The sequence below is a fragment of the Halichoeres trimaculatus genome, unplaced genomic scaffold (genome assembly GCF_033239565.1).
Source record: "Halichoeres trimaculatus isolate MK-OKI-2021-1 unplaced genomic scaffold, fHalTri1.1 fHalTri1_scaffold_18, whole genome shotgun sequence".
In the NCBI taxonomy this organism is placed as follows: domain Eukaryota; kingdom Metazoa; phylum Chordata; class Actinopteri; order Labriformes; family Labridae; genus Halichoeres; species Halichoeres trimaculatus.
The window spans coordinates 13,986,466-13,998,902 of record NW_027437196.1 but is presented as its reverse complement, the minus strand read 5'-3'; the positions used below and the strand labels follow the sequence as shown (position 1 = coordinate 13,998,902).

The following is a 12,437-nucleotide window of genomic DNA, read 5'->3' as shown; positions in this document are numbered from 1 at the left end:
GAAAAGCCAATTTATGGCTCACGTAACTTTCGCGCGCTACCTCCGACGTTGCCATGACGCCAACTGTCACAAAATTCTTAAGAACCCGGATGTAGCCGAGCATGCGTCGGCATTTTTGTAAATAGATGTAAAAATGGCAGACTAACGTTTTACAACTAATACATCCAAATACAATTTCACTTCAAATGAAACAACCATTCTTGAATACTTTTCTTTGATATTTTTTTATTACTTTACGGGAGTACAGGCCTGTTAAAATGTAAGGAAAGGCAAAGCATTGTGGAATTTACAAACTCTATAAATGTATCGAGGCACTGAATAGAAAAAAAAACAAACAATACAATAATAATAAAAAATCCAATCTGAAAGGTAACTGAGAAGTAGAAGACTTTTTTTGTACAAATGTGACCTATAAACCATAATGTTCTATTTAGTTGTCTCTCAAGTAGTTCCCTATTTCCAGTTTAGTTAAAATGAATATAATACATGGAATAATTACAATTATTATATGGACTAACACACTTAAATTACTCTGTCAAATGATGTGATTAGAAGTCCAGAAGCTTTTCAATAAACTTTGTTGATTTCCTGACAGGGATAATTTTAAGGCTTTTCAGTTAAAGGCGCATCCAAAAAGCACCAGAAATTATAGAGGATGACCGTACTCTATTCTCCAAAATATCATCTGTTATGTTATAACTGGTATATTTCTGTATTTATACAAAAAAAAGTCAAATAGAAAGACTTTTCCGGCACATGTTTCATCCAAATTCTATGTAAGTGCTGTGTCTTCCCAGCTGCTTGCTTTGGCTTCATAGAACAAGTTTATCCATGGTATGAGTTCTTCCCTTTAGTCAAAAGAAGTTACAATGGTTAAGGCAAGTGAGGATCTCACTGGGAATGTTTCATAGGAAAGAGTCATCAGAAGGTGGGGCATAAGAGAAGCCCACAAAGGCATCATCTGCCTCCATTACACTAGCGTTCACGATGGAGTGATCATGGGACCAGCAGATGGAGTTAGGGACCATCTCTTCAGTGAACTCAGGATCGAAGTTTGAGATATCGCAGTAAGAGCTCTGTAAAGACATAAGAGTAACAAAAAATATATATTTTTGAAAAACTGCCAAAATATATGAGATAGGGTGAATATTTCTTTTGCTGGGCGCTGTGACCTAAAAGTCAAGCCAGTGTAAAATTCCACTTATAAGACAAGACAAAATATTTACCACATTGGGTGTAAATGGGGGAGGGATCCTCTTCTGTTCAAGATCATCCCAGTTGATAGAGGAAAAGAAACTGTGTGCTTTGATCTCATTCTGAAAATGTGTAAAAAAAATAAAATAAAATAAACTCTTTACACCATTTGGCATTTACAGAAAGTTGGTTTTAATAGTTCATGCAGAAAGGTAAGAATAACTTTACACCTGTTTGCAAAAGTGACTTCATGTACAGAGAATGGCCACTAGAGGGAGCCACATAAGTAAATACCTGTGGTGTCTGTAACCCTAAGGTGAATTTGTTCATTTACTCACAAAGTCATCTCTGGACCCCAGCCTGCGTGTGCCGTCTTTCTCCAGCAGGCCCTGAAGGAGAGACCAGGCCGTGCTGGATGCACCAGGGCGCATCGCTAAAGGTTTGTGGAGGATGTTGTCATACATTTCATGTGTGTCTCTGCTGTAGAAAGGCGGCTAGGATAAAAGAGGAAAGCATGAAAGTTGAGGCGTGCAATTGATTTAATTAAATGCAGCTCACCAGCAAATCCAATTAAACTGAAAACAACTGTCTTCTCCGAAGATTCAGAGCTTGCTTTCACAAGACAAAGATCACTGTTGTGGTAAACTGTAAGCTCAATGTTTAAACTCACCAGACCGAAGAGCATTTCATACAGCACAGACCCCAGACACCACCAATCCACTGTGTTATCATACGGCTGCTTTCTCAGGACTTCTGGGGCTAAGTACTTGAGGGACAGATCATATAAACATAATATTAACATTAAAAACATAAAGTTTGGCCTAAAATACAACAACCAAATGTATATCTACAGCTATTTTTGCTCATAAAAGCACATTTTCCTCTTTGGAAAGTGTTACTCATATTTGTGCATATCAAGCACAGTAGCCCCTAGACAGAGTTCATTGCTTTAAAACTTATTAACCACACTTTACTCCAAAACTCTGTAAATGATTATTACTTTTTGCCACTTCTTTGGATCACCCTTGTGCAATGATTTGAGTAATCACACATGCCAACATGTAATTCATACCTCAGGTGTTCCACAAAATGTCATGGTGGTGTCTGTCTGGGAAATGCCTTCCTTGCACAATCCAAAGTCGGTCAAAATAATATGCCCCTTTAAAGAGAGCACACAGAGACGTTTTTAGACAACATGTGCCACACAAGCAGCTCATTATCCACTGGGACTGAGGATTCTATTGTTGTAGAGGAATGCTGGCTGCAGTGTTGCTCGCTTAGTCCCATTCACCGTTCCCTCACTCACTCTCCCCAACAAGGCCAGGCAGGAAAATCATTAGTAAGACCAAATCAAATCACACGCTCTCTGTTCAGTTGGGACAGGAAATGTCGCTGCTGTTCATCAGAGGCTCAATTATGAGTGGAGACAAATGACATTTGGGCTGTTTGTGTTATGGTCTTCAGGGGACGTCTGGTATGATAACTGTTATGTGGAGTACAAACACATTTAACAACATTGTTTGATTGAAAGACAGGAATACTCACTTCATGGTCAAGGAGGATGTTCTCTGGCTTTAAGTCTCTGGAAAAATAAATGTGAATGAATTAATGTTTAAAAGTTGTATATATTTGATTCTATTTTAATGAAGTATACTTCTGCAAACCTTTCCTGCTTCTTTACTGGTTTAGGTGCTCATTCAGACATGATTACCATACCAGGTGGACAAATCCCTTAAGCACACTTAAAATTAAAATCAGCCCTGAACTAGAGACACATTTTATTTTTGTGTGGTTAACATGCGTAGTGTAGTTTTATTGTGACGTTGTAACCTTGATAATAGTATGGCATCGTTGTCTGATGTGCTTCATTTATGTTTAAAGGGCTTAAAGTTAAATTATTTTCCCATGTTTTCTCAGCAGTTAGTCAATCTGCTCTTAACACTAAGCATCTGCTCTCTGAAGTGAACCCCTGAACATACCTGTAAACAATGTTAAGAGAGTGCAGGTATCCCAGTGCACTTGCCATTTCAGCAATGTAGAACTTTGCTCTTGGCTCTGGGAAGGTTCGCTCTTTTTGAAGATGGAAGAAAAGCTGGAATGAGAACATTTTAATTCATTATTTGATCACAAATAGTGGCACAGTGACATACAGAGGAGACCTCTCATGAAAGGAAACCATCTAAAACTCCTCCGTTGTATAGAAGTGTGGTTAATACAGAAATAATTTGAACTCGGCAGTTTAAATATTGATCTGATTCCATTTACATGATGCTAATCTTATTTAAAAAAGCATGAGTGAGATTTTCTTGACCACAGATTGAGTTAGTCACCCTCATGCAGTCAGTCACACATGGCAGCTTTAAAAGTGCTGATCACACTTGAAGGAGATCAGCAGGGGAAGTTACATTTAAAAGCTATTTTGGAAATGTTATGACCTCTGTTCAGATTTTCACACAGAGGGGAGTTGAATTCCTACAGTGCTGCCGTAGAAAACTTTTAACAAAGTAATTTTGATAAATGTTTCTCGTGTTACTGCCATCTTTAGTTCTTTTTTACCACGTGATTGTTCTGTGATCACAAGACTGAAATGTCTCACCTCTCCTCCATTGATGAAATCCAAGACAAAATACAACTTGTCCGTTGTCTGGAATGAATAATGGAGCCCAACTAGAAAAGGATGTTTTACGTTCTTCAGCAGCACGTTGCGCTCTGCCATGATGTGTTTTTGCTGATTGGTAGAAGTAAAAAAAGCTAAATGATTATGATTGCATGCTTGATATGAAGACAGTGTCAGGGTCATTAAGTATTACCTCTTTTCTGTTGAGGATGACCTTTTTCTGTAAGACCTTGACTGCGTAATACTTTCCATCATTTTTACGTTTTGCAAGGAAAACCTACATCACAAGGAGAAGAGAGAAAAATGAGCATTTCATCAGCAGAGTAAACCGCAGTCCATCCTGATCTCACTCTCACTTCCTGTTTGGAAATGTTAACACATGCAGAACTAAAACTACTGGCCACCACGCAAGTATAACAACAAAGAGTCACAACACGACATCTTTAAACATGACTGTTATCATCCATGTGTTTTGAATCTATTGGCTGTGTAACAACAGTTTTGTAAGTGAAGACATAAAATTATCCCAACAATTCTATAAGTTACCTTAGTCCTCATAAGACTTCTCACACTGGGGGAGAATAGAAAGTAACAGTACATTCCATTCTTGTGTAGTTTACGTACCTTCCCAAAACTTCCCTTTCCTATGACTTTCAAAAAGTCAAAGTCTGTGGGCTTGGCACTAAAGAAAGGATCACAAAGGATTTCAGAATGTGCTTAATGTGATTAGATAAAAGCCTTTATGCCAGCTAATAAACAGAAAGGCATCCTTCTTTGTGCTTTGGAAGATTTTTCTCTGATTGTATCTGAGCGATGAACATACTGTGGGTTTCCAGAGGGTCCCAGGTTTATGTTTCTAGAGGTAGAGCTGTGCTGTAAATAAAAAAGAGGTATCATCAAGATTACATGTGAGATGCAACCACGGGCTAAAACTGAACAAACACTCAACACTTATTCACAGCTAATCCATGGAAACGTTTTTTATCTGTGTGACAACAATGACATGGAGGATACTTGTTTACTGTATGTATTTACTTTGAGCCTATTAAGCTCACACCACACCTTGGGATACAAGGCTGAATCAACAGTTCTGTGGCACAGACCAGTCATTACACAAACAGAGGTGGAGGACCTAACTACCCAGCGCTAGCTTACAAAGTGAGGTCGAAACTTCAGATGAATACGGAAAGTGGTGAATGGAAAGTGGTTGATCAATTTCTTACTTTGTCATCCTCATCTTCAGAGGCATCTGAAAATTGTTGCATTTTGTCCATCAGTAGAAAGGCCCTCACATCTGGCCTGCACAGGAAGAGGGACCAAACAGTTATATAAAAATAATAAAGCAGCTCAAGGAAGTAGATAACAAATACACCAAATTTCATCATTTTAAACTAAAATAAGCTTAAGAAACAAAACATATCCATTTACAGTTCTGGAAACACGCATTTTAAGTCTTTCTTCTCAATTATTATGATGTAGTGTGACAGCAGGACAGTAAGACCTCAACACCTACTGGTTGCAAAGTTGAGGATGTGAAACAATCCGCTTTATGAACTCATGCAGCCCAGCCCTTCTCTGCTTGATGAACTCTGTAAACAGATGGAAAAAAAGTTGTTAAAAAAAAATCTAGATATTGTGATTCTCTCGTAATACAAGTGGAAACATACCAGGGTCAAAATTGTCCCCAAATATCCTCTTGGCAGGAATTTTTAAGTTCATTGCTGGGAACTGTTTCCTTAACTGGTTCAAATAAAAAAAGAGCAACAAAAAGAATCAGGAAAGAAGAAAGAAATACCCGTGACTTCTGAATGGAGTAAACAGAAAGTGTTGCCATGATGTACAAATGACATTTTGTAACACTCACTGTGTTATAGAGTTTGTCAAACTCTGCGTAACGCCTGAAGACAAACCATTCCTGCTGTCCAACGTTAACCATCACTTTGTAAACCTGAAGAAGGGAGAAAGAAGTCACGTTAACACAAGAATCAGTTTGATGTAATACCTACATGATTAAGCACTTTTTCATTTCAAGTGATATTCCTCATTGAATGAAAAACGACTGATTAAGAGATGTTCTTTGACGTACTGTGTATCGCTTTTTCTTGTCCCTCTGCTCATTGTGGCAGGGGATACTGACACTGGGGTGACCGCATTGCTCCTCCATCTTTGGCATTTAAAGGTGCAAGGTCAGAGAGTAATGTGTCCTCCTCAGGGTAAGGCTTCAAGTGTGCCACTGACCCATCTCCATCCTGGGTCACTGCTGCAGAGGAGAAAAGAACAGACCACTCTGTTATTCAGGAAGTGAATAAGGTTTCTCTGTTTTTTTCTTTAGCACAGCTGACATTTCAGAATCTGTCTGTTTATATCTTCAGTATCCCTGTTCCATGCTATGTTCTCTATGGGTGAGTTCAGCAGATGCACACTTACAAAAGAAATAACCGTTGGACACTTCAAAGACAGAAGAAAGATTTTGCCTTTTAAAGCATCGCTGGCTGGAACATTTCTCAAGTAGTTTCTGTGCTTTCTTGAGGACTGCAGAGTGTGGCAAGAGAGAACAGCCAACACCAGAAAGGTCAGTGAGCTTCAGCATGACAGCAGGTGGGCTCCCTCCCCACCGAGCAACAAGTTAACTCCCTCCTTCCTCTGAGTGAGAGAACATCATCCTCCCTCTCATCTGACATGTCAAAAGGTAGAAACACCTCACTTGCTAATGACGCTTCATCACTCATCTCACACATCTTTATGTAAACGTAGACTCATCCACACCTCACATTTACGAACACACTAGCCATGTTACTCATGCTGTGACTGTGACATTCTCCCTGGTTCCGGTCAGTAAGGTATTTTTAAATAGGCGTCCAGCGGTCTTTGAAGCTGCAGTTACACAATAGGTCAGGAGTAAGACCCCTGGAGGTGGTCTTCCTCAACATTCAAAGAGGGAAATACAGCCCACTGCTGAGGTACAGACTACATCCTCTGTCATCTGTTGAAAGAAAAACATAGTTCCTTTACAATGAAAGAGAAATGTAGTGTTTGCATGGAAAACAGTGCATTGGAATATCTCTTTTCCTCTCTGTGAGTTATGTAATGTCTGTTTCTTGTACAACAAAGCTCTTTGTCAGTCACTCTGACTTGCTCATTGTTTCATGTGAGTGAGGTCAGCCCGGCTTGTTCAGTAGTTTTTGTCTTTCTAAGCACAACCAATCATACTGTTGCTGTTGTTTGCTAGCAACACACGGAAAAACCTGCCCCGGGTCAACCGATTCTGTCTGCGTATTGATCTTGAATGCATCCTCGAGGGATCTAACATGCTGCTCACGTCGGGGGTGAGGGTAAGGCAAAAAGAGCGGGCCCTCTTTAAAATGCATGTGTGCATTCAGGGGGGACCTCCGTGGCCTCAAGCACAAGACGTTTTCTGTTTTGTTTCTTCTTTTAACTTTCTGTTAGTTTCACTTTCAGCCTCATTTGTTCAGAGAAACCGCAGAGACACCAAGTGCATTTCTATAGCAACCTTGTAGTAATCAATCAATTCAGTCCATCATAGGCTTAAAAAGGCCATGCTGTATTCCTACTTCAAAAAATGACGAAAAAACCCTGAAAGGAAAGAAGTTTGCAGGTTATTTCTTATTGAAGCAATTCCTGATGAATCTTCTTTGCTTTTACCATGCAACAACTTGTAGTGTGGAATAATGTTGCTGGTAAAGAAGTGCAAACACCTGTGGTTCCACTTTGGATGCACATTTTCTTCCACAAGGTATATAAAACTTAAATATAGCATCAGTGATGTTACCTTTTGATTTCTAGGGAGGTGTTTCTGAAGTCAAATGATGGCAATTCTGAGAATGCTGATTCATGCTAGCTTAAAGAGTCAACATAGCAAAACGCAAAGAAGTAGAGCTGGGGTGGGCCTCAAGCTTCCTGGCAAACAGCTACAATGAGCCCACCTGTCAGTCAACTTAGCCGTGCACCAAACTGTGCCTAATCTATCTCATAGTCATGGCAAGTTCCCTTATGTGTGTTCCAGCTGCTTGCCAAGGGGCTTAAAGCCTGCTTCTTCACCACGTTTGAAGTTTTCATAATGTCTTGTAAGAAACCAACGGGTGGGTTCAATCTAAAATTTGGTTCAGCTTTGCCAAAGCAAAAGCATAAAAGCACAGCAACATGGGAACACCAGCAAATGTTTAGTGTGAGTCAGTGCAACTGTTCCTGGTTCACACATAAATCTTTTTTGCCCTGAGCTGCTTCACATCTGTACGTGCTTTCATGGTTAAAGGACTCTAAACGTCAGTGGGTAGGACTCGCTTTTTAACATTCCAGACATACCTTTGTTCAGGGCCGGCAATGTAACCTCCAACGTTTACTACAATTTACATTTTCAGCTGACAATGCTGCTTCTTTATACGGAAAGCTGAAGCCCACCACACCCACCAACAAACATTGTGAAATTTGATATATGTGTGAATGGGAAAAAATGTAGGAACAGATACACCAAGGGAAAAAGATTGGTGATAAATACACACTGTAAGTCCAGTGTGAATCTGCATTCATGCTGCAGCGTGAATTTACTTGTGCTGACAAGTAAAAATATGCTAGACTACTACACAGGTTCAGAAATAGCATTCTTCCTGCTGAGCTCAAACACACAATCCTGCCGGTGGATATCCTATGAGGATGTGGAACCCATTTTTTTCTACTTTCTGTGTGTCAGAGACTGTGTGGCTGTCTGTCATGCGTGACAAGTAATACCAAGAAAACAAAGCAGAAGTCAGGCAACATTGGTTAATCAGATGTGAAAGCAAAATCAGATGTGTTTGGTGTGGTAAACACTGAGCAATGACAGAAGAAATGCTTGTGACATTAACACGGAAATAAAAAAAATGTCTTGAAAATAAAGTTTCTATTTTCTGTTCTTAAGATTCACCCACATGTTCAAACTTTAAGGAATGTCTGATCATCTAATCATGTTTGTCTCGTTAGGGATAACACGGAACAAACACATCCCTCTGGTTTAGAGGTGTCTCACTGTAATGCAACACAGACAGCTCTCTGATTGAGGAAGTGCAGCTGGAGAAGCGTGAGGGGCATGAACTCAGTCAACCCCCATGCATTCGTGCAACCAACCTCAGCATCTGGACAAATTCCTTACCTAACCTGACCGTCCAGACGGTCCACAGGCATCCCCTGTGTGCAAACTATGGAGCTGACTTCCTTTTTAGAAAGAGGTCGTGCACTGATAAAATTAAAGGTTGATCCCCGAGAGCCAAAAAGCAACTGCATGACAAGTCAAACATGCACGAGGTTTACAAATGATGTGATGTTTGTATGATTACTGGATCCATCTTGCAGTTTTTCTTGCACAAAACATGTTCTTCATGTTCATCTGTCACTTTAAGAGGCTAACTGTGAATCTGTCAACTCAAAACAACTGGGATCAAACATATCTTTACTGATCCTAGGAGGTATAACCAAAACAAAATATTTTTCATGGAAAGCTGAGGAAGAATGATTATAAAGAAATGATCTGTAGTTTCCTGTATCAAATGTGCAGGTAACTAGGCTTATGTAAAGTATGGAAGGCCTTACTTAACATTCCACTATATGTAATTTTGGGTTGTTCAATTAAGATGTTGATTGACTTATCCCATTCTTTTAAAATAAAATGATTATTTTTTTGTCATCTACAAAACAAAACAATAGTTTGTGACAGTCCAAACCTACATGTTGCTATTTTTACACTACTAAAATGGGCTGATGCTTGTTTTGTGCTTATAACACTGTATGTATTTTCTGTGTGCTGATTTTTACCTGAAGTCTCCAGTTGCTGGTATTATCTGCCTTTGTGGTGAACTACTACTACTCCAAACACTTTATTCATTTTGCTACCAGACTTTAAAACTTAGATGTTAGCCATTTCAGTCTTTTTAAATAAATGAACGACTTCTTGGGAACAATAATGTTGTCGAAGTGTAAATTATTATTGACTGTAAGTAAAGAGCTCAATCAGAAACTGTCGTTAATTAATCCATGCAGGAAAACAGAGTTACTATAAAATAGGCAAACACTAATCTGATTTAGGGATCCGAATTGAGGTCGTCTAAGGAAATAAATGTATTTCTTCTGGGAAATTGCTGTGTGAGTTGTCTGTCCTATCCAGCTGTTTCCAGATCCACTGTGGGAATACTTGTTGACAGTTTATGGGGTCTGTAACATGGTGTCCACAGTGAATTACCTGGACAACATGTCCCTAGAACACAATTTCAACAACAACCCTACCTACTTTTGTTTAATAATGGCTGAGCCGTTTGGCAGGATCACGACTGTTTTCACCTGAGGCTACGTGTGAACCTAAACTGGGACAACTTCTAAATCTCAGCGTCTATCACGTGTATTACAGGAATACAGCATACCTTCACTAACATAGGAGAGCAAGGAGGAGGAAGGGAGACTCTCTCTCTCTCTTACACACACACACACACACACACACACACACACACACACACACACACACACACACACACACACACACACACACACACACACACACACACACGTAATGTACTAAGAACCACGTACACAAACGAAACAAAAGGTTTGACAAGATAACAAGCTCTCATGTGTAGCACTCATTTGAGGCCTAACACGCACATAGGTACGTTTCCATTCCTAAAGCTGTTGTAAACTTTGCCTTGTTGATGAGTCAACGTCAGTTAAACTTCCGTCAACTGTTGCTTCCAAAAAGGAAAAGAAAAGTTAATGTTACGAAACAGCCAATAGTCACTAGATTACTTTAACGCAAATGTATAATACAGCTTTGTGTATGTGTAGGTAAAACCCGACAGCCAGTCTGGGTTACGTTATCAAACCGAGAACACGGTGACGTCTACGTGAACATCACGTACCGTACAGTATTTTGATGCGGTGCTCATCGATGTCCGTTGGTCCAGTCAGGATGTTTCGCTCTAAACAGCCGGTGTGTCGAACATTGGTCTCCTACTTTTTGAACCAGAAATTCTCAAACTCCAAAACCAAAGGCGTATATTCCTGCTGCCCAAAATTGTATGTCAAATGCGAGGAGCAGGAAACATCAGTCTTTCCTGGCCGTAGAAAGTTCCAATGAAATTTGTCACGGGACCGCACAACTGCAACGGCTATCAAGTGTGAATGCTGTAACCACTAGCACTTCCGGTAGTATTTTCCAGAATAAAAACACAAAAGGGTCGCTAAATCGTCAGCAAAACTACGTAACAAAATAAATACTATGAAATAAACAGTTCTAAGGTAATTTAATTAATTTAACCGAGTTATTAAAATGTATGCCAATTCATGCCTCTCCTCCGGTACATTTAGATTTTTTTTTTGTTTTTTGTTTTTTGCCAGGAACAGATATGACAGAGATTGCATTAACAATATCTTTGTGAAATTATCTGAAAAAAAAAAAAAAACATGGACAAATGTCTTTGATTAAAATGTAGGGTTCATCCCCTATAGAAGTTAGTATTTATTTACTTCCACCAATCATTTCTGATTGTTCAACTTGCTGGGAGCTCCACTTCTAGAATATATATACTGATATGTTTTTTTTTTTTTTTTTTTTTTTTTGGATGACTATAATAAATCTCTTTACATGAGTCTAGTTATCAAGCAGTAAGTCTTGCCATTTTTATATCTTTACAAATTTTGTATGATCAAACAACATAAATATTATAAGAGCCATATACTTATAAATCAATTTATAATGTTGAGCCTTTCGATATACATTACTGTATGTTATCATGTTACAGTACTATAAAGTTTGGCTATGCCTTTAGAATTTCTGGTTTTATTGCTAGTCAAATGACCAACTTCCGGTGTTTTTTAGGTTTACTTGACACATCCACTTAAAAGTCATGAATGACATCAACGAAAAGTCAAACAGTGTCACCTAATGGTAGAAAGGCAATCCCCGCATCATTCATTAATGGTATATTTTACCACTTGAAAAAGTATGAATGATTTATACTAAACGTATAATTATTCATAACCATGGCACTACTATGTTAATGTAACCATATTGTACATTTCAAATTTTTATTTGCCTGTAAGGAGTCTGGGACTATACTTAAGCCTATTGTAGAGTTGATCATTAAAGACCATAAGTACAAACATATTCTGAAATTGTTCTTAAATATATATAATACATTTTAATATATATAATATATATATAGTATACCCATATGCACCCCAGCACATATCTTCAAAATGTAAACAGACCCATTTTGCCACATAAGAGAAAAATGCCTTTATTTGTCAAGTACACTAACCTGCTAGGAGTCAAAATTTGTACGGAAGATTTTGTGATAAATTAATGGAAAGTCATAGCTTTAAAAAAGTTTGTGTGAAATAAAATATGTGCACTAAACTGTTAAACAGAAATACGTATTTGTATGTAAAGGCGAAAGGACTATGGGCAGCATTTAACATACAGGTTGCCATTTGCTGCACTTTACAGAGTTTCAACGCATTTTTATCTACAGTGTTAAGCAAGTCACAATTAAAATAAGTTATACACGAGACACCAGCGTTTTGTCCACAAGATGTCAGCAAAATTCTTTGAGGACCTGCACCATGAGCAGAGCATTTTCAATAA

General features: G+C 38.7%; 1 protein-coding gene across 1 annotated transcript; it reads right to left on the bottom strand.

Annotated features, from left to right (window-relative positions):
- Positions 1–241: 241 nt before the first annotated feature.
- Positions 242–10,972, bottom strand: sgk3 (serum/glucocorticoid regulated kinase family member 3). The gene is made up of 17 exons (XM_074693948.1): positions 10,711–10,972; positions 5,898–6,071; positions 5,676–5,759; positions 5,479–5,551; positions 5,325–5,400; positions 5,035–5,110; positions 4,635–4,684; positions 4,436–4,493; positions 4,005–4,088; positions 3,791–3,922; positions 3,174–3,286; positions 2,740–2,776; positions 2,267–2,353; positions 1,865–1,960; positions 1,533–1,688; positions 1,227–1,316; positions 242–1,076 (listed from the first exon to the last, which is right to left on the bottom strand). Exons 2-17 carry the CDS (start codon positions 5,982–5,984, stop codon positions 906–908), a joined length of 1,470 nt encoding a protein of 489 aa, XP_074550049.1. The 5' UTR covers positions 5,985–6,071; positions 10,711–10,972; the 3' UTR covers positions 242–905.
- Positions 10,973–12,437: the final 1,465 nt, after the last annotated feature.